Source organism: Silurus meridionalis, chromosome 12 (genome assembly GCF_014805685.1).
Source record: "Silurus meridionalis isolate SWU-2019-XX chromosome 12, ASM1480568v1, whole genome shotgun sequence".
NCBI classification, from domain to species: domain Eukaryota; kingdom Metazoa; phylum Chordata; class Actinopteri; order Siluriformes; family Siluridae; genus Silurus; species Silurus meridionalis.
This window is the reverse complement of record NC_060895.1, coordinates 24,578,903-24,601,811: the sequence shown is the minus strand read 5'-3', so window position 1 is coordinate 24,601,811 and position 22,909 is coordinate 24,578,903. Positions and strand designations below refer to the sequence as shown.

At 39.5% G+C, this 22,909-nt stretch overlaps 1 protein-coding gene and 3 non-coding genes across 4 annotated transcripts; all 4 read left to right on the top strand.

Moving 5' to 3' along the window:
- Positions 1-9,919: 9,919 nt before the first annotated feature.
- Positions 9,920-9,992, top strand: trnak-uuu. The gene has a single exon. It is a non-coding gene; the product is annotated as a tRNA-Lys (tRNA).
- A 3,399-nt stretch (positions 9,993-13,391) lies between these two features.
- trnak-uuu lies at positions 13,392-13,464 on the top strand. Its single transcript has one exon. It is a non-coding gene; the product is annotated as a tRNA-Lys (tRNA).
- Positions 13,465-15,217: 1,753 nt separating this feature from the next.
- Positions 15,218-15,290, top strand: trnak-uuu. Its single transcript has one exon. It is a non-coding gene; the product is annotated as a tRNA-Lys (tRNA).
- An 885-nt stretch (positions 15,291-16,175) lies between these two features.
- Positions 16,176-22,065, top strand: gtf2b (general transcription factor IIB). Its single transcript, XM_046862368.1, has 7 exons — positions 16,176-16,315; positions 17,983-18,089; positions 18,268-18,401; positions 19,180-19,326; positions 19,496-19,625; positions 20,868-21,149; positions 21,685-22,065. The coding sequence occupies exons 1-7, from the start codon at positions 16,299-16,301 to the stop codon at positions 21,816-21,818; spliced, it is 951 nt and encodes a 316-aa protein (XP_046718324.1). The 5' UTR covers positions 16,176-16,298; the 3' UTR covers positions 21,819-22,065.
- Positions 22,066-22,909: the final 844 nt, after the last annotated feature.

Below are 22,909 nucleotides of genomic sequence, written 5' to 3'. Positions count from 1 at the left end.
CTGCATTAACACTACACATACCTGCATTAACACTACACACATCTGCATTAACACTACACACACCTGCATTAACACTACACACATCTGCATTAACACTACACACCTGCATTAACACTACACACACCTGAATTAACACTACACACACCTGCATTAACACTACACACACCTGCATTAACACTACACACACCTGAATTAACACTACACACACCTGCATTAACACTACACATACCTGCATTAACACTACACACCTGCATTAACACTACATACCTGAATATACACTACACACACCTGCATTAACACTACGTGCCTGAATATACACTACACACACCTGCATTAACACTACACACCTGAATTAACACTACACACCTAAATTAACACTACACACACCTGCATTAACACTACGTACCTGAATATACACTACACACACCTGCATTAACACTACACACACCTAAATTAACACACACACCTGAATTAACACTACACACACCTGAATTAACACTACACACACCTGCATTAACACTACACACACCTGCATAAACACTACACGTACCTGAATATACACTACACACACCTGCATTAACACTACACACACCTGAATTAACACTACACGCCTGAATATACACTACACACACCTGCATTAACACTACACATACCTGCATTAACACTACACACACACCTGCATAAACACTACACACACCTGCATTAACACTACACATACCTGCATTAACACTACACGTTACCTGAATATACAATACACACACCTGCATTAACACTACACATACCTGCATTAACACTACACATACCTGAATATACACTACACACACCTGCATTAACACTACACACACCTGCATATACACTACACACACTGCATTAACACTACACACACTGCATTAACACTACACACCTGCATTAACACTACACACACCTGCATTAACACCACACACACCTGAATTAACACTACACACACCTAAATTAACACACACACACCTGCATAAACACTACACACCTGCATTAACACACACACACCTGCATTAACACTACACGCACCTGAATATACACTACACACACCTGCATTAACACTACACATACCTGCATTAACACTACACGCATCTGAATATACACTACACATACCTGCATTAACACTACACACCTGCATTAACACTACACACACCTGCATTAACACTACACGCATCTGAATATACACTACACACACCTGCATTAACACTACACACACCTGCATTAACACTACACGTACCTGAATATACACTACACACACCTGCATTAACACTACACATACCTGCATTAACACTACACACACCTGCATTAACACTACACACCTGCATTAACACTACACACACCTGCATTAACACTACACGTACCTGAATATACACTACACACACCTGCATTAACACTACACACACCTGCATTAACACTACACGTACCTGAATATACACTACACATACCTGCATTAACACTACACACACCTGCATTAACACTACACACACCTGCATTAACACTACACGCATCTGAATATACACTACACACACCTGCATTAACACTACACACCTGCATTAACACTACACGCACCTGAATATACACTACACACCTGCATTAACACTACACACCTGCATTAACACTACACGCATCTGAATATACACTACACACACCTGCATTAACACTACACACACCTGCATTAACACTACACGTACCTGAATATACACTACACACACCTGCATTAACACTACACATACCTGCATTAACACTACACACACCTGCATTAACACTACACACACCTTAGTTACAGTATTTAAATGTAAATGAAGGTGTATTTGATAACGGTGTTGTTAATGTCAGTGTTAATTACATGCTGCAGATTAAATGTTAATTCATTATTAATAAATGAAGGTGTTTGTGTAAAGATGTTTAAACCCTGCTGTTGTTCATTAACACTATATTACTATCACTATAAGATTAAAGACTGTATGTATTAAGTTCAGACTGATTCTGTTTGTGTTTTTTTCTGATAATTCAGCACTTTAACTCCTTATTAAGACGATATTCTGCACAGTAAGCAGAAATTCAGCACCCTGTGCGTTTGTTTATAGCAGTTCTTGTGAATTCAGGGCTCATGTTCTGCCCTGCAGGTGTTTGTTTGTTGTTGCTGCTCTTAATTTCTCAGTAAATGTTGAGTCAGCATGTGTTCATTTTACCAGCTGAAGAAAACTACGAAGGAGTTCAACCGTGACACTCAGGTGTTCGTTTAGAAATCCGAGTGTTTCCTGACACTTATCCAGAGCTGTAGGTGTTGATGTACCACAGCTGGTGGAGGTTCCATCAGGACTGGTGTGAGTTTTAAACTTTACAGGTGTAATGTACATGTGCACACTGAGGGGCTTCCAGTTCATTTCCATTAAGAACATAGTTTTAATATTTTCAGATCTTTCATATTTTAGAGACTGTTCTGTAAAATGAATGTGAGACTGAGTGAGACAGATGGAGAGAGACAGAGACACAAAATGAACCCCAACTTTGACTCTGTTGCAGCCCCAGAAAAACTGCCCCACCTACTGGGGGAACACGGAGCTGCACACTGCCATTAGGTGAGGGACAGTGTGTGACCAGGTCATTTAGTGTATACACACACACACACATGCACACACACACAAAACCCTACACTTACACCTACACACTTGTGTATACATTTATTTTACTTTTTTAATAAAACTACTTATTTAATCTAATAATTCTTTATTATTATTATTATTATTATTATTATTATTATTATTATTATTATTAAACACTGTATAGTTGAATGACTCTTATTTGTTATTTGTCTGTATGTTTTGTTCTTTGTCAGTACGAATGTTGTATCGCATTAGTTATGCCAATAAATTAACCTTTGAATCTTGACTGAGCGAGAGTGAGACAGCGTGAGACAGCGTGAGACCTCGTGACATTTAAAGCTGTTGTACAGTAACCTGATGCAACAGAAGAGAGGTTTAATATGGAACTAAGTGGGACGAGGGAACAGAACAGCGTGTCGCATGCATACATGCAGCGTGTTTCCTCTGCCTCCCAGTGGAAGGCGGTTGTGATGGTGCAGAAGGTTTCCAGGTAACAGAGAAGCCTTCAGGCTCCTGGGTGGCTTCTGGAGGGTTCTGACACTGTTGCTGCTCTCGCTGTTCATTTCACACCTCTACGAATACCAGCATCTGCTCTTCTGATGGCATAAAAACCATCAACAAACCGACTGAGAAAACGTACCGTCGTTCAGCCAATCAGATGCATTTCTGTAAACCAGAGTTGAAGGCGGCCAATCAGATCATGTGAGAGAGGTCAAAAAGGGCAGAATATACAGGATTGTTTATAGGCAAATATACAGAAATGTCTCAGAGTTACAGGTCCATCGAGGTGTAAATGTCTAATTTGGTTATATTTTCAGAAAAATATCACACAATAAAAAATAAGTGGAGATGTGGGTGAGGTCAGTGAAGCTTTCTGTGCAAGACCACGTCAATGGTCATGTTCAAAATAGTAACATAACGTAAACTGGCGAATATTCTGAATGTAAAGCAATACAGCTCCAGCTTTTAGCGCTCCCTTCCCAAGACACTCACCCAGGTGGTGACCAGCCATGTGATGTAAATAATCAGTAGGACCAAATAATCATCAAATACAGGTAGGAGTTACGATGGTTCGACTTACAGTCTTTCAATCTTACAATGACGATAAAAAGTATAAATCTCTCATTTTCTACAAATATCATGCCTTACATACATCTTGCAGTAATATTTCACATTCTGTATGTGTGTGTGTGTGTGTGTGTGTGTGTGTGTGTGTGTGTGTGTGTGTATATCTTCTTCTTTTTCTTCTTCGGCTTCTCCCATTAGGGGGCGCCACAGCACATCATCCGTCTCCATACCCCTCTGTCCTCTACATCTGCCTCTTTCACCCAAACTACCTGCATGTCTTTCCTCACCACATCCATAAACTGTGTATATATATACAGGGAGTGCAGAATTATTAGGCAAGTTGTATTTTTGAGGATTAATTTTATTTGAGGATTTAATTTGAACAACAACCATGTTCTCAATGAACACAAAAAACTCATTAATATCAAAGCTGAATATTTTTGGAAGTAGTTTTTAGTTTTAGCTATTTTAGGGGGATATCTGTGTGTGCAGGTGACTATTACTGTGCATAATTATTAGGCAACTTAACAAAAAACAAATTCATACCCATTTCAATTATTTATTTTTACCAGTGAAACCAATATAACATCTCAACATTCACAAATATACATTTCTGACATTCAAAACCAAACAAAACAAATCAGTGACCAATATAGCCACCTTTCTTTGCAAGGACACTCAAAAGCCTGCCATCCATGGATTCTGTCAGTGTTTTGATCTGTTCACCATCAACATTGCGTGCAGCAGCAACCACAGCCTCCCAGACACTGTTCAGAGGTGTACTGTTTTCCTCCTTGTAAATCGCACATTTGATGATGGACCACAGGTTCTCAATGGGGTTCAGATCAGGTGAACAAGGAGGCCATATCATTAGATTTTCTTCTTTTATACCCTTTCTTGCCAGCCACGCTGTGGAGTACTTGGGCGTGTGTGATGGAGCATTGTCCTGCATGAAAATCATGTTTTTCTTGAAGGATGCAGACTTCTTCCTGTACCACTGCTTGAAGAAGGTGTCTTCCAGAAACTGGCAGTAGGACTGGGAGTTCAGCTTGACTCCATCCTCAACCCGAAAAGGCCCCACAAGCTCATCTTTGATGATACCAGCCCAAACCAGTACTCCACCTCCACCTTGCTGGCGTCTGAGTCGGACTGGAGCTCTCTGCCCTTTACCAATCCAGCCACGGGCCCATCCATCTGGCCCATCAAGACTCACTCTCATTTCATCAGTCCATAAAACCTTAGAAAAATCAGTCTTGAGATATTTCTTGGCCCAGTCTTGACGTTTCAGCTTGTGTGTCTTGTTCAGTGGTGGTCGACTTTCTGCCTTTCTTACCTTGGCCATGTCTCTGAGTATTGCACACCTTGTGCTTTTGGGCACTCAGTGATGTTGCAGCTCTGAAATATGGCCAAACTGGTGGCAAGTGGCATCTTGGCAGCTGCACGCTTGACTTTTCTCAGTTCACGGGCAGTTATTTTGCGCCTTGGTTTTTCCACACGCTTCTTGCGACCCTGTCGACTATTCTGAATGAAACGCTTGATTGTTCGATGATCACGCTTCAGAAGCTTGGCTATTTTAAGACTGCTGCATCCCTCTGCAATATATCTCACTATTTTTGACTTTTCTGAGCCTGTCAAGTCCTTCTTTTGACCCATTTTGCCAAAGGAAAGGAAGTTGCCTAATAATTATGCACACCTGATATAGGGTGTTGATGTCATTAGACCACACCCCTTCTCATTACAGAGATGCACATCACCTAATATGCTTAATTGGTAGTAGGCTTTCCAGCCTATACAGCTTGGAGTAAGACAACATGCATAACGAGGATGATGTGGTCAAAATACTCATTTGCCTAATAATTCTGCACTCCCTGTATATATATATATACTTTTTAAGTGATTAATACTTTAATCCAGTGGTCCCTAACCCCCGGGCCACGGGCCGGCACTGGTATGTGGGTCAAATTGGTCCTGGGCCGCACAGAAATTAGCTTTTTTTTTTAACAGTTTGATTTATCTGATTCTGAACGATGTTTTATTGTGGAAAATGATCGGATTTTCTCCTCCACATCTGTCTATGACTCACTCTTGATGCAGGTCATGATGCCTCAGTCACATGACTTACCTCCATCCACTACCTTCTTAAAGGAGCTCCGGTCACATGACTTACCTCCATCCACTACCTTCTTAAAGGAGCTCCGGTCACATGACTTACCTCCATCCACTACCTTCTTAAAGGAGCTCCGGTCACCGACTTACCTCCATCCACTACCTTCTTAAAGGAGCTCCGGTCACGACTTACCTCCATCCACTACCTTCTTAAAGGAGCTCCGGTCACACGTCTTACCTCCATCCACTACCTTCTTAAAGGAGCTCCGGTCACACGACTTACCTCCATCCACTACCTTCTTAAAGGAGCTCCGGTCACACGACTTACCTCCATCCACTACCTTCTTAAAGGAGCTCCGGTCACACGACTTACCTCCATCCACTACCTTCTTAAAGGAGCTCCGTCACATGACTTACCTCCATCCACTACCTTCTTAAAGGAGCTCCGGTCACATGACTTACCTCCATCCACTACCTTCTTAAAGGAGCTCCGGTCACACGTCTTACCTCCATCCACTACCTTCTTAAAGGAGCTCCGGTCACATGACTTACCTCCATCCACTACCTTCTTAAAGGAGCTCCGGTCACCGACTTACCTCCATCCACTACCTTCTTAAAGGAGCTCCGGTCACACGACTTACCTCCATCCACTACCTTCTTAAAGGAGCTCCGGTCACATGTCTTACCTCCATCCACTACCTTCTTAAAGGAGCTCCGGTCACATGACTTACCTCCATCCACTACCTTCTTAAAGGAGCTCCGGTCACATGTCTTACCTCCATCCACTACCTTCTTAAAGGAGCTCCGGTCACATGACTTACCTCCATCCACTACCTTCTTAAAGGAGCTCCGGTCACATGTCTTACCTCCATCCACTACCTTCTTAAAGGAGCTCCGGTCACATGACTTACCTCCATCCACTACCTTCTTAAAGGAGCTCCGGTCACATGTCTTACCTCCATCCACTACCTTCTTAAAGGAGCTCCGGTCACATGACTTACCTCCATCCACTACCTTCTTAAAGGAGCTCCGGTCACACGTCTTACCTCCATCCACTACCTTCTTAAAGGAGCTCCGGTCACATGACTTACCTCCATCCACCACCTTCTTAAAGGAGCTCGGTCACATGTCTTACCTCCATCCACTACCTTCTTAAAGGAGCTCCGGTAACATGTCTTACCTCCATCCACTACCTTCTTAAAGGAGCTCCGGTTACATGTCTTACCTCCATCCACTACCTTCTTAAAGGAGCTCCGGTCACATGACTTACCTCAATCCACTACCTTCTTAAAGGAGCTCCGGTCACATGACTTACCTCCATCCACTACCTTCTTAAAGGAGCTCCGGTCACATGACTTACCTCCATCCACTACCTTCTTAAAGGAGCTCTGGCTGCTAACACATAATACATTACCGCTAAACTCAAACCCCCAAGAGAGAAAAATGAACAAAAATCAACACAGTAGATTCACGTTTATTAGATATTATTAGATTTAGAAAATACCAGTTTTTATTCTCGTATAATTTTATTTTGTTGTATTTGTCCTTCACACATTAAAGACCGGTCCGTGTAAATATTGTCCCACAATAAAAGTCCCCGAGGCGCTAAAAAGGGTTGGGGACCGCTGATCTATTCAACATGTGCAGGGACGCATATTGATGCTTTATACAAATGTATGTTTATTATTAGTGAAACTAAACTCCACATGTTTTATAGGTTATAGATTTTTTTTTAAATGCTTTATGTCCATTAGACTCATGAAAAAGAACATAGAAAAAAATACCAGTTTCCCTTTATCACTTCTCTCTTTGCACTGAGCCGGTTTCCTCAAACAGACAAACCTGTTTGTCATTTCCAGATGGCGGAGCAGCTTTTAAAAATATTCTTGTACTGTAAATGTTTTGAAGTAATTATGTTATTTTAAATGATGTCATCAGGACACCAAACAAAACCTTTGCTATGTTTCCGGTTTTAATTACCGGATGTTGCATTATTGGTGGATTTTGGTTATGATTTAAATATTTTTTCTTATACACCTCTGTCTGTCTGTCTGTCTGTCTGTCTGTCTGTCTGTCTGTCTGTCTGTCTGTTTGTCTGTATATCTGTCTGTATATCTGTCTGTCTGTCTATCTGTCTGTCTGTCTGTATATCTGTCTGTATATCTGTCTGTCTGTATGTCTGTCTGTCTGTATATCTGTCTGTCTGTCTATCTGTCTGTTTGTCTGTCTGTCTGTATATCTGTCTGTTTGTCTGTCTGTCTATATGTATGTCTGTCTGACGCGGTTTGGTTTATCCGTTAGTTCTGCACCCAGTCCAAGTAAATGTAAATGTACCAAAGCAGATTTATTTCATTTAAAAAGACCTTCATACGACACTATCATCATCATTATTATGTTGATATTAATAATATAAAATATGTGTCTTTACAGCCTGGTAGACAAAGTCCATCTCCTTCAGAAAGTCCTTCATCTGAACCCAGTCGTTCTCCTGCAGCCAGACCTGCTGTTTCTTCCACTTCTGCTTCTTCAATCATTCCTTCTTGGTGTTTTAAACCACTCAGAAACTTGTTATCATTATAAATATTGTTTGCTAATATGTATATAGTTGTGTAATGATGTGGATTTACCCTGTATTTTATTTATCATTGTTTATTAGTAGGTCAGTGCTTTAAACCCCTCAGAGACTTTTTTATCATCGAACATGTTTATATTTAGTGTCGAATACCTTTTGCTAATATATATACATCGTTTTGTGTGTTTGCATCTATTGTACTTTATCATTTGATATTTTTGTCGCATTTCCAGTGATTAAAAATGATGTTTTATTGTTGAAACAACACTGAATTATCTTCAAAAACGATTCTGTGTGAATCAAACAAACAAACGTATTTTACTCGAAATATAACATTTCAATAAATGCACAAATCTTATTATTTATTCTAAGAGGGAAGATAAATATTGGATGCATTTGGTCGTTGTTGTGAGAGAACCATACAAAAGGTTGGGCAGGTAGAAAAAGATCACGTGATCGTGTATCGGCTGAACATCATCCTTTTAATCTGAGGGTCCAGTGTTTAAGTTCTGATCAGGTGTAGGAACTTCTCTAATACCCTTTTGGACAGTTCTGTTTATATTCTGGTGGCTATAAAAGGTGGGCAGTCAGTGGTAGTGGCTCCAACACCAAATCCAGTTCTGTTCATCACTAACATTTACAAAATCAGAAAATTATTGAAACTAAAACTGAACTGTGATAACGAACATCTTCGAAAACACAAAACATTTAACGGTGTTTTACTGTAAACTACATTAATGTTGTTTTTATTGGATCAGATTAGTTACTGTTGTATTTTTATCATTCCCAAACAAAACTGAATTCTTGGAGATGTTTTCCATACGAGCTACGATACTGATATCAGGGAAGAATCACAGCACACAGAATGGAGAAATGTTCTTCTTCAGTTTAATGCAGGAAACAGAAGTGTATATACACACTGGAAAGAAAACGCTGACCTAAAGCTGTTTCCTGTTTGGATAAGAAGATATACCAGCTGGAGAAGTGTGAGCCAAGATAAAGACTTCCTGTATACCTTACATACTTATTTCACTTTTACAGAAGTATTTCCTTTTTTTTTTTTTTATCTATTTTTGTCTTTTGTTGTAAACACAATTGTACAAGAGCACATAGATTACGGTCCATCTTTACCGCTTTCCTCGTCTAGACACGTTTACTTTGTTTAAAAAAAAAAAAAGCAGATATTTAAGCAAAAATACTTGACTGGGATCAGACAAGATGTTACTAGACTGGAGTTTACATGCTTACTTTCTTAAAAGAGTTTTTATTATCATACAATAAAAATACAACACAGGTCAAATATTTCACCGCTTTAAAACGGGGTTCTTTGGACAGGATAAAACAAACAAACAAACAAAAATCATGTCTTTTACTCTAATCATAACATTTAAATAAATAGTTTTAGATTATTTTACAATTCTTTGTGAATGTCCTAGGAAGGAAGAAAATCTTGTAGATTTTGGATGCGAAAAAAAAACGCACAACAAAATAGCAGGTAAGACACGATCACGTGACCATGTATCGTGAGCGCGCGGGTGCTCGTGCACGAGCCCGGATAGCTCAGTCGGTAGAGCATCAGACTTTTAATCTGAGGGTCCAGGGTTCAAGTCCCTGTTCGGGCGAAGGAGCTTCTCATTTTAATGTGCTTTTACACACATCCTGCACATATTGTTTTATCTTTATATAAAGATTTGTGCATTTATTACTGCTCATTAAATATTCATTAATTATCATTAATTAATTTTCATTTTTAACTGCATTTTGTTCATTTTCACATTGCAGCTGTTTGCAATTCTGGTAGAATCTATCTATCTATCTATCTATCTATCTATCATCTATCTATCTATCTATCTATCTATCTATCTATCTGTCTGTCTGTCTGTCTGTCTGTCTGTCTGTCTGTCTGTCTGTCTGTCTGTCGTCTATCTATCTATCTATCTATCTATCTATCTATCTATCTATCTGTCTGTCTGTCTGTCTGTCTGTCTGTCTGTCTGTCTGTCTGTCTGTCTGTCTATCTATCTATCTATCTATCTATCTATCTATCTATCTATCTATCTATCTGTCTATCTGTCTGTCTGTCTGTCTGTCTGTCTGTCTGTCTGTCTGTCTGTCGTCTATCTATCTATCTATCTATCTATCTATCTATCTATCTATCTATCTATCTATCTATCTATCTATCTGTCTGTCTGTCTGTCTGTCTGTCTGTCTGTCTGTCTGTCTGTCTATCTGTCGCTCATCTATCTATCTATCTATCTATCTATCTATCTCTATCTATCTATCTGTCTGTCTGTCTGTCTGTCTGTCTGTCTGTCTGTCTGTCTGTCTGTCTGTCGTCTATCTATCTATCTATCTATCTATCTATCTATCTATCTATCTGTCTGTCTGTCTGTCTGTCTGTCTGTCTGTCTGTCTGTCTGTCTGTCTATCTATCTATCTATCTATCTATCTATCTATCTATCTATCTATCTATCTATCTATCTATCTATCTATCTCTATCTATCTATCTGTCTGTCTGTCTGTCTGTCTGTCTGTCTGTCGCTCATCTATCTATCTATCTATCTATCTATCTATCTATCTATCTATCTATCTATCTATCTGTCTGTCTGTCTGTCTGTCTGTCTGTCTGTCTGTCTGTCGTCATCTATCTATCTATCTATCTATCTATCTATCTATCTATCTATCTATCTATCTATCTATCTGTCTGTCTGTCTGTCTGTCTGTCTGTCTGTCTGTCTGTCTGTCTGTCTGTCTGTCGCTATCTATCTATCTATCTATCTATCTATCTATCTATCTATCTATCTATCTGTCTGTCTATCTGTCTGTCTGTCTGTCTGTCTGTCTGTCTGTCTGTCTGTCTGTCGTCTATCTATCTATCTATCTATCTATCTATCTATCTATCTATCTATCTGTCTGTCTGTCTGTCTGTCTGTCTGTCTGTCTGTCTGTCTGTCTGTCTGTCTATCTATCTATCTATCTATCTATCTATCTATCTATCTATCTATCTATCTATCTATCTGTCTGTCTGTCTGTCTGTCTGTCTGTCTGCATATCTATCTATCTATCTATCTATCTATCTATCTGTCTGTCTGTCTGTCTGTCTGTCTGTCTGTCTGTCTGTCTGTCTGTCTGTCTGTCTGTCTGTCTGTCTGTCTGGCTGATACGTGTAAAATTATATTCAGGCAGATTTCCTTCTGGACCGAAATCTCAGGACGCTTCATCATACAGAGTTTGACATGTAGTGAAATGTGTTTTTACGACTGTACGATACTAAATAAATCTAAATAAAAATAGAAAATGATAAAAATACTATAAAAAAAAAAAGTTTTAAGGTATAAACTATAATAAACCATAAAGTATAAAAAGTATAAAAATAAGTATAACAAAAACTATTGTATGATAATTTATATAACTGTAATGTATTTACAGTTTTTCTCAGTCGCTTTGGAGCGTTTTCTCGAATCATCTTTAAGATTTGCAAATCAGTAAGTTCATTCTCGAAACAATGTGTACAAACAGCACAATACATTGGATTTCTTGCAAAAGTCTGTTTTCTGCTCAAAATCCTCAGAACTTCTCTCAAAAGTAAGTATTTGTGTAAATGAACATCTCATTACCATCAAAATAACAAGTCCTTTTATCATTGTTTACGAACAAAATAGTCAAAATCTTTAGTCATTTTTCACTATGACACTGCTTTATTTTAGTATTTCCTGATGTAAACTATGTTTTGGATTACAGGTATTGAAAATGCTCGAGGCTGAACTGGCAACTATAAATAAACAAATGTACACATTAGTGTATGTGGGATATTAAATGTAAGAGACTGCACAGGATTTACACTTTTTTATTGTTCTTTATTAGTGGACTGACTAAAAATTACAATATAATGACATTGTGATAGAAAATAAAAAGACACAAATTAAAATTTCAGACGGTAAACATAGGAAACACTTCTACCAAACACCACATTATCTGTGTAAAGCTGCTTTGAGACAATGTTCATTGTTAAAAGCGCTATACAAATAAAAATGAATTGAATTGACTTCTTAGGCAGAATTGCGTATATACAGTGTAATCAGTCTCTATCCCCTGACGTCCCGGTCTGTCGGACCTCAGATTTTCATCCACATCACAACAGATATCATCCCTTATAATACCAATGTGAGGCCATGATTGACAACATGGTCCACAATAGAGGCTCTAATTTTATCTGAAATGAGTTTGTCTCTGGCATCTTCTTCCTCTTCCTCTATTTTGTCTCCTGACCCCTCCAGCACGCATCCTTATTCCTGACTCTCGATCAGGTTCGTTTTCTAGTTGTTCATCCATTTTTAACAATTGTAAATCTGTGTTTTTCTCTTTTTATATTCACTCGCCAATTACAGTAAAGCTTCACGAGATACAGCCTTGACCTATTTCAGAGAACTAGTGGATTATTGGTTGATCTGAAAGTAAACACGCCCTTCATTAGTGACAATCAAGGCTCATCTGCACAATTCATCAGGACACATTTACCAGAAAAGTTTAATGGAACTGTGAAGAAGAGCTTGAGAAATTTTGACAACTGGTTTAACCATTCTGCATTCATTGACTTATGCAATGAACTGGTGCCTAAATGTTTTGGGGGTTAAAACCATTTAGGTGAAACCAGTATAATATATTATGATCAACATGAATATAAACAACTGATAATGTAGGAAAAAGCAGACACTTGTACACAATCCATTAAATGATGTACAAAAGCATTCGCAATTTGATCAAAGCGACGAGAAATGTTCTTATATAACATTTACACAAATACACAAATATACACAAATGAATAAATGATGTGGATGTTGAACGAGTAGTTTTGAGAATTTTATTTCTGATCTGAGAAACGCTCCAAAGCGACTGAGAAAAACTGTAGGAAGGAAGAAAATCTTGTAGATTTTGGATGCGAAAAAAACGCACAACAAAATGGGCAGGTAAGACACGATCACGTAATCATGTATCATGAGCGCGCGGGTGCTCGTGCACGAGCCCGGATAGCTCAGTCGGTAGAGCATCAGACTTTTAATCTGAGGGTCCAGGGTTCAAGTCCCTGTTCGGGCGAAGGAGCTTCTCATTTTAATGTTCTTTTACACACATCCTGCACATATTGTTTTATCTTTATATAAAGATTTGTGCATTTATTACTGCTAAATACATATTCATTAATTATTATTAATTAATTTTCATTTTTAACTGCATTTTGTTCATTTGCACATTGCAGCTGTTTGCACTTCTGGTAGAATCTATCTATCTATCTATCTATCTATCTATCTATCTATCTATCTATCTATCTATCTATCTATCTATCTATCTGTCTGTCTGTCTGCATATCTATCTGTCTATCTGTCTGTCTGTCTGTCTGTCTGTCTGTCTGTCTGTCGCCTGTCCGTCTATCTGTCTGTCTGTCTTTTACAGTTTTTTTCAGCTGCTATAGAGTGTTTCTCAAATCATTTTTAATATTTGTAAATCAGTGCATTTTTTGAAACAATGTGCAAAAACAGCACTAAACATTGGATTTCTTGCAAAAGCCTGAACTTTTCCCAAAATCCTCAGTTCATCTCTCAAACGTAATTATTTGTGCCCTTAAGTCCTTTTGTCATTGTTCACAAACACGATCATTATAATGTTTAGTCGTGTTCTCAGTGTGAAGCTGCACAGTTTCAGGATTTTTTTATATGAACTACACTTTAGGTTACAATGATCGATAATCACGAGGCTGAATTTCTTCTGCATTTATCAATTTCAGCAGCACAAATTAATTTATTTGTACACGTACTGGAAGAAGTGCAGCCGAGAGAAACTCTATAAAATGAAGAGAATAAACTGTTCTGGAACAAAAATCAGAATTTAGCTTGTAAATGTAGGTCAGTGTTTCTGATAGTGTTTATACCAGAGAAGAGAAGGATTTACTGCCCCTGACCTCCACTGTGTACATTACAGTTATATATATCATCATACAATAATATCATAAAACACGTCAAATATTTCACTCCTTTAAAATCATTAATTATGAGTCAGAAAGAATTGTTGATGAAACCTTGAAGGGTTCTAAACAAACCAACCAACAAACAAACAAACAAACAAACAATTGTGCAACAAGTTACAAACTATGTCTAAAATGTCTTTTAATTTAATTATTGAATTAAAATAAACACCAAATTCCATAATATAATCCCCATCTATCTATCTATCTATCTATCTATCTATCTATCTATCTATCTATCTATCTATCTATCTATCTATCTATCTATCTATCTGTCTGTCTGTCTGTCTGTCTGTCTGTCTGTCTGTCTGTCTGCATATCTATCTATCTATCTATCTATCTATCTATCTATCTATCTATCTATCTGTCTGTCTGTCTGTCTGTCTGCATCTCTATCTATCTATCTATCTATCTATCTATCTATCTATCTATCTATCTATCTATCTATCTATCTATCTATCTGTCTGTCTGCATATCTATCTATCTATCTATCTATCTATCTATCTATCTATCTATCTATCTATCTATCTATCTATCTATCTATCTATCTGTCTGCATATCTATATATCTATCTATCTGTCTGTCTGTCTGCATATCTATCTATCTATCTATCTATCTATCTATCTATCTATCTATCTATCTATCTATCTATCTATCTATCTATCTGTCTGTCTGTCTGTCTGCATATCTATCTATCTATCTATCTATCTATCTATCTATCTGTCTGTCTGTCTGTCTGTCTGTCTGTCTGTCTGTCTGTCTGTCTGTCTGTCTGTCTGTCTGTATAAGAATGTAAAGATGTATTGTGAACGCGCGGGCGCTCGTGCACGAGCCCGGATAGCTCAGTCGGTAGAGCATCAGACTTTTAATCTGAGGGTCCAGGGTTCAAGTCCCTGTTCGGGCGGAAATGTGACCCCGTTTTTAACACGTTTCTTTACAGCTCATCTCATCACTCACACCACTGCACGTGTTCACCTCCATTTATCCCACCGGAAATACCAGTTTAAAGCGTGTATTTCATATCCGGTTTATTACTACAATACACTCAATAATAACACTAATAAAAATAGTTCATTATTAAAAGTAGGTGTTACAGATGCTCGTTTTTATAAACCCTTGTAGATGTTCATCAGATAGCAGCGACCTCCTTTATGCGGGAAAGTATTGGCACCCCTGAGAAACGTGTGGCGTCTTTGGGGGAAAAAAGTCTTTATTGTAGAACCTGTTGATCTTTTGCTCCAAAAATAAAAACAAAAAAACAGTGAATAAATAAATATTAAGGACAATAAAACACATTTAATCCAGTGTGCAGTTTGACTGATAGATATATTTTATAGTATATTTATTTATTTATTCAATTTAGTTTTTATATTTTTTTTTACTTGTTGGAAAGTCGTAAAGAGAATTTTACTACATGTAAACTGTGTAAATGTGTATGTGACAAGATTCTTTTTTTTAGACACAAAGAAGTGAACTGAGATAGATAGATAGATAGATAGATAGATAGATAGATATATAGATAGATAGATAGATAGATAGATAGATAGATAGATAGATAGACAGACAGACAGATAGATAGATAGATAGATAGATAGATAGATAGATAGATAGATAGATAGATAGATAGACAGATAGATAAGTGTCTTTATTGTTGAACCTTTCGCTTTTTTTGCTCCAAAACCCACAAAGCATTTTGATAAACAAACAAACAAACAAACAAACAAACAATACGTATAAACTGAATTAAATAAAAATCACTCAATGTGCATTTTGACTGAAAAAAACCCCAACCTTTTCGAAACAGAAACACACGGAGCTTTTTGGTCTTCTGGCTTGCCGGAGCGTGTCACGTGATCAAAAAAACTTATAAATAGCGGTGCAGCGCGAGCGGCGCGCAGATGAGAGTGAAGGTATGGCGTCAACAAGCCGGTAAGTGGCGTCAAGCGGCTGTGTCCGGTTTCTTACTTTAATAACTCGGATTTTTACAGTAGCGCCGGTATTATTATTACTACTATTGTTATTAGGAAAATTCCGCGGTGGTGTTTATTTGAATCCCTTTTTCGCTTCGGCTGGAAATAGCGGCTGTCTGTCGGTTGTCGTGGCGAACAACAGCTTTGGCGCAGTGTCCCAATCCACTAGGGCTGACGCTGCGCTCGTGCACTACCTAGGGCACGTCGTAATGGCGAATGCAGCCTAACTAGTGCACATGGAGATAAAAGCGGAGGCGTTTGGTTGTTACTATTCTAATGGGGTTTGTTTTTTTTAAATAAAGAAAATGGATCGTATAAACCTTTTTAGCGACAGTAGCAAACTAAAATCAAATGTCAAAAGAAATATGCAAATAACGAACAACTTCCGCATTACGCCAGAAAGATTTGTTTATTTTTTTTTCCAAAAGCTAAGCGCCTAGCTAAACAAATGTGCACGTGCACGTTAAAATATAAACAGTATATCTTATTTATACGCGGTTATTATTTTATTCAGTATCGTTTAAAGGGATCGTTTTGTTTTTGTTTGTTTTTTTTTGCTAGCTTGCTAACCTTCGCTAATAGGAAATGGCTAAACCGGCTATTCCACAAACCCGAACTTTATCTTTATTATAATGTTTACTTGCATTTTAAACATTTCAGGATGTAAATCTGGTGAAATAGATGAAATATATTGGATTAATTCTTGTAGATTTGAGATGTTTGTGTGTTTTAAACGATTTCGCTCTTTGGTGCGCAGCTCCCGGGGCTCTGTCCCAATATGTGCGGTTGTGCCCTACGTAGCTGTAACAGCGTTAATGTAATCGAGTCACCACGGGATTCGAGAACAGGCGTTTTTGGAACACAGCCGGCTTTCTGTGACGTCACAGTATAACTACAGTAGACCAATGTTTAGACTTATTATATTATATTTTCTTTATTATCGAGGTTTATTTTTGTTTTTTAGTCCTTGCAGTTGGAAATGAACCTTGTAAATGTAAATTAATAAGTAAATAATAATAAATAAATGGGCCTGCTTTACAACAACAAAAACAATGTAAATATAATAAATAAACATAACATTTAATAAGTATTTAAATTATTTTAAGTATTACATATAAATAGGTGTATATATTCCATAAATATATAATAAATATGTCTGGAGAAAATAAATATTTTTGTGCGGTTGTTTGATTTGATTGCAGCACGTATTCTCTGCAGCGTGCTCTGATCATGCTGTGGCTTTACGCAAGTTTCTTTTCTGGACGCATTTATTTTCTGAAAATCTTCTCCATCGCGTCCCAACGTTTTTCCACAAGCGTACGGTCTGGATTGCACGGTGGCGAAGTTCTCCAAACGTAGATCTTTCTCTCTGTTTTGGGCTCCGGTCCACACCGAGACGGCGTTTTCAGACAACAACAAAATAAAACGTAGCTTTAAAAAAAAAAAGTAAAATCCTACAAAATGTAAAAAGGTTGTTTTTGCACCGGAGACTCATTCAGTAAAATCACGTGGACTTTGTATTTGTAAAAATTGTATTCCGAAAAATTTTACAAGTATACACGTGACCTCGACTGAGCCAATTGGACGCTGCTGAATATCCCGGTTTGTGTTTTCTCCTGAACACAGTGGAGATGCCTTACCTAAGTTGCAGTGCCCGAATCACCCTGATGCCCTCCTGGTGGAGGACTACAGAGCCGGCGACATGATCTGCCCCGAGTGTGGCCTCGTCGTCGGTACGTACATGTAGAACCTCACCGTTAGTGGTTCCTGATATTCTGCTCCCACCCTGTATGGAACACTACCAGAGTATTTGGATATTTTATCCACGTGTCATGCAGTCGTTTGCCACGTGTGGCGTCTCCTATGTACCCGATGCAGCTAAAGTTAGAACGTTTTCTCGCGCTCCACCAGGTGACCGCGTGATCGACGTCGGCTCCGAATGGAGGACGTTCACTAACGAGAAAGCTACCAAAGACCCGTCACGTGTTGGTGACGCGCAGAACCCGCTTCTCAACGGAGGAGACCTCACGACCATGATTGGAAAGGTGTGGTGAAAACTCCATCTGTCTCTCACTCCCACAGTCAAACACTGCGGCGGTGCCCTTCGTTTCTTTTATCAGTTTCTTACTGCTCTTTCACTCTTGTTCCTCCTTTCAGTTCCTTTTCTTTTCTCTCTCTCTCTCTCTCTCTCTCTCTCTCTCTCTCTCTCTCTCTCTCCCCCTCCCCTTTTTCTCCTATTCATCAGTTTCTTTCTCATTTTTCTTTTTTTTCCCTTTCCATTCTTCAAACTCTATCCTGCTCCTCTTGTTTCTCATGCTTCAGTTTCTTTTCTTTTCTTTTCTCTCATTTCTCATCCTGCTTTTCCTTCCAGCCTTTGCTTTCTTTCTTTCGTTCGTTCGTTCTTTTCTTCTTTTTCTTTCTTTCTTTCTTTCTTTCTGCTTTTCCTCCCTTTCTTCAATCTTTCTCTTTCCTCTTCTTCTTTTTCCCCTCACATTCTTCACGCTTGTTTTTCTTTCTTGCTCTTCCTGTATTACTCTGCTTTTCTTTCATTTCGTTTCTTTGATCAGTTTCTTTGCATCCTCAATCTCCTCCCTCTTCTTACGTGTTTCTCTCTCCCTCCCTCCCTTTCTTTCCTTTTCTTTTTTTGTTTCCTTATCTGTCTTTTTTCTGTTATCAATGTATGCTTCCTCTCTATCTTTCATTCCACCTCATTGCTGTCCTCCCTCCCCTCAGTTCTTTTCTTTTCTTTATATATATATCTTTCCTTCTTTCCCTCCTTCCTTCTGTCAGTATAAGAAAGTTGGTATGTGTTTGTGTCTCTAGGGTACAGGATCCGCCAGTTTTGATGAATTCGGTAACTCAAAGTACCAGAACCGGAGGACGATGAGCAGCTCGGACCGGGCCATGCTCAACGCCTTTAAAGAGATCACCACCATGGCAGACAGGATAAACCTGCCCCGGAACATTGTTGTAAGCCCTGCCCACAGACTTTTAATTACCCCACTACACCATTCAGGAATATTTGTGTAACACTGACCTTTATAAACCGGAAACTGTTGCCATAGAAACATAATAGTTTAATTGCTTGGCAGAGCCGTTTTTATACGCCATATTTGTGTCCTTGTCCCTCCCCCAACAGGATCGTACAAACAACCTGTTCAAACAGGTTTATGAACAAAAGTGTCTGAAGGGGAGGAGTAACGACGCCATCGCATCAGCCTGCCTTTACATCGCCTGCAGACAGGAGGGAGTTCCCCGAACCTTCAAAGGTAACAATACTATCCAATCAGAAGCCAGAACAACAGACCATGGGATGCTGATTGGTTGTGTGTACATGATGTATCGTTATGAGGATCGTCAGCTGTGTTTGTGTGTGATGTATCGTTATTATGAGGGCCGTCAGCGGTGTGCGTGATGTATCGTTATTATGAGGCCAGTCAGTGGTGTGTGTGTGATGTATCGTTATTATGAGGCCCGTCAGCGGTGTGTGTGTGTGTGTGTGTGTGTGTGTGTGTGTGTGTGTGTGTGTGTGTGTGTGTGAGATGTATCGTTATTATGAGGGCCGTCAGCGGTGTGTGTGATGTATCGTTATTATGAGGACCGTCAGCGGTGTGTGTGATGTATCGTTATTATGAGGACAGTCAGCGGTGTGTGTGTGTGTGATGTATCGTTATTATGAGGACCGTCAGCGGTGTGTGTGTGTGACGTATCGTTAATATGAGGACCGTCAGCGGTGTGTGTGTGATGTATCTTTATGATGAGGACCGTCAGCGGTGTGTGTGACGTATCATTTTTATGAGGACCGTTAGCAGTGTGTGTATGTGATGTATCATTATGAGGACCGTCAGCGGTGTGTGTGTGTGTAATGTATCGTTATTATGAGGACCGTCAGTGGTGTGGGTGTGTGTGTGTGTGATGTATCGTTATTATGAGGACCGTCAGCGGTGTGTGTGATGTATCGTTATTATGAGGGCCGTCAGCGGTGTGTGTGTGTGTGTGTGTGTGTGTGTGTGTGTGTGTGTGTGTGTGTGTGTGTGTGTGTGTGTGTGTGTGTGTGAGAGAGATGTATCGTTATTAGGAGGGCCGTCAGCGGTGTGTGTGAGAGATGTATCGTTATTATGAAGACCGTCAGGGTGTGTGTGTGACGATCGTTATTATGAGGACCGTCAGCGGTGTGTGTATGTGATGTATCGTTATTATGAGGACCGTCAGCGGTGTGTGTGTGTGATGTATCGTTATTATGAGGACCGTCAGCGGGGTGTGTGTGTGATGTATCGTTATTATGAGGACCGTCAGCGGGGTGTGTGTGTGATATATCGTTATTATGAGGGCCATCAGCGGGGTGTGTGTGTGATGTATCGTTATTATGAGGGCCATCAGCGGGGTGTGTGTGTGATGTATCGTTATTATGAGCCCCATCAGCGGTGTGTGTGTGTGTGATGTATCGTTATTATGAGGGCCGTCAGTGGTGTGTATATGATGTATATTGTATATCCTTCCTGCTTATCCAGAGATCTGCGCCGTGTCCCGGATTTCCAAAAAAGAGATCGGCCGCTGCTTTAAACTCATCCTGAAGGCCCTTGAGACCAGCGTTGACCTCATCACCACCGGAGACTTCATGTCCCGTTTCTGCTCTAACCTGGGTCTGCCGAAGCAGGTGCAGATGGCGGCCACCTTCATCGCCAGGAAGGCCGTGGAGCTTGACTTGGTCCCAGGGCGCAGCCCGATCAGTGTGGCTGCCGCCGCCATCTACATGGCCTCCCAGGCCTCAGCCGAGAAAAAGACACAGAAAGGTGAGAAACCTTCTTCAAATGACATTTCCAGCACGCCAGGCTTTTCTGGGCCAGTGTGCTCTGATCTATGAACCAAAAATGGTTTTAGAAGGCATCACAGAGATGATTAGATCTTTCTGGATATAGCAACGGCTCATTAGGTTCATGGAAGGAGTCTACAGTTTTCCAAAACTATGGCCAAAAGTATTTGGACACCTGGCGTATTTGGTTCTTCTACAAAATGTTGCCACAAACTTGGAAAAACAATTGTATCAGACCTCTGAATTTGTGGGCATGAAATTTGCCCTTTATTTGAACTACGGGACCCTGAATCCTGTTGCAGCATGACAGTGCCCCTGTGCACAAAGCTCCAGTAAAGGGAAGTTATTATAGGCGGAATGAATGTGGAAAATTGTTCAAAAGCACTGTGGTGTGTAAAGTACTGGTTTATCATTTGTAGCTACTATAATAATGGTATTTATGTTATAGGTGTTGAAGAAAGTTGCTGCTTGAGGAACTCTAATTTTTAACATTTCTTTTTTTTTTTTTTTTACAGAAATCGGAGATATCGCCGGTGTAGCAGACGTCACCATCCGCCAGTCGTACCGTCTGATCTACCCTCGAGCCGCCGATCTGTTTCCTCCAGACTTCAAATTCGATACGCCGGTGGATAAACTGCCTCAGCTGTGAAACTCGTCCACACGGTGGCCCCGAGGAGACGCATTCCACCGAGCGGAGCCCCCGGATGACCCTTGTCACATTCATGTGTATATAAATATGACTGTACAGGAACTCGGTCGATTCCATACTGTAAACTTTTTTCTTTTGTAGGAAATCGAACCGGTTATTTTGTTTAGTGTGTTTGCACTGTATTTAGTAATTTAAACCCCCAAAGAATCCCACAATAAACGCTTTTCAGAAAGCACACACACACACACACACACACTCCGTCTGCTGCTCATTCATGAGTGTGTGGTTTATACCTCCGTCTCTGATCTGTATTCATTCTTTTATTCCTCACCTCCAATTTCTTTCTTCTTTTTCCTCCCCCACTCTCGCTCTTCCTCCTTTCTTACTCAAATGTATTTTCTTTCTCTTTTTCCTCATTCCTCACTTTTTTGTCTTTTTGTCTTCAATTTCTTTTTTCATTCCTCCTATTTCTATTCCTTATATCTTCCCATTTCTTTCCCGATCTTCTGGTGGTGGTTTTCCTAGCTGGTTTTTGAGAAACACATCAGTCCTTGTGAAGGACGTTTTCAAACATGTCATGCAACAGAAACATTTCTGTCTACACCAGGGGTTCAAAAGGATCTGAAATGCTGCTGGGCCTGTAGGTGGCGATATTGTACAAAAACATTAAGAAATCAGGTGGTGTGGACTTTAACTCATAACCTCATGGAAGAACAAGTTTAATACGTTTTCTCACCTCGGAGCTACATTTAATCACAATCTGTTGCTCTGTACAATGGTTCTTTGATCGGACCCTGCCCCTCCCCCACCCTTCATCCCACATGATCTGTTTTTGATGACTTGGTGTACATTCACAGTATAATAATCATGGAAGAAACATTAAAGCTTTGTGTATTTGCTGCTCAAACCTAAGCACAATCTTCTCCGCCCATCCTCGGGAATCTAACAAACCCACAGCAGAGCGTTCGCGACGGTATGTTTTCTACGTCCTGATTTTGCTAAAGGTTTCGTGGGCAAAGAAAAAACTCCAAAATATAAGAAGCAGCACATGGTATTGTCACAAGTATTGGGACACCTGACTTCTCCAACCA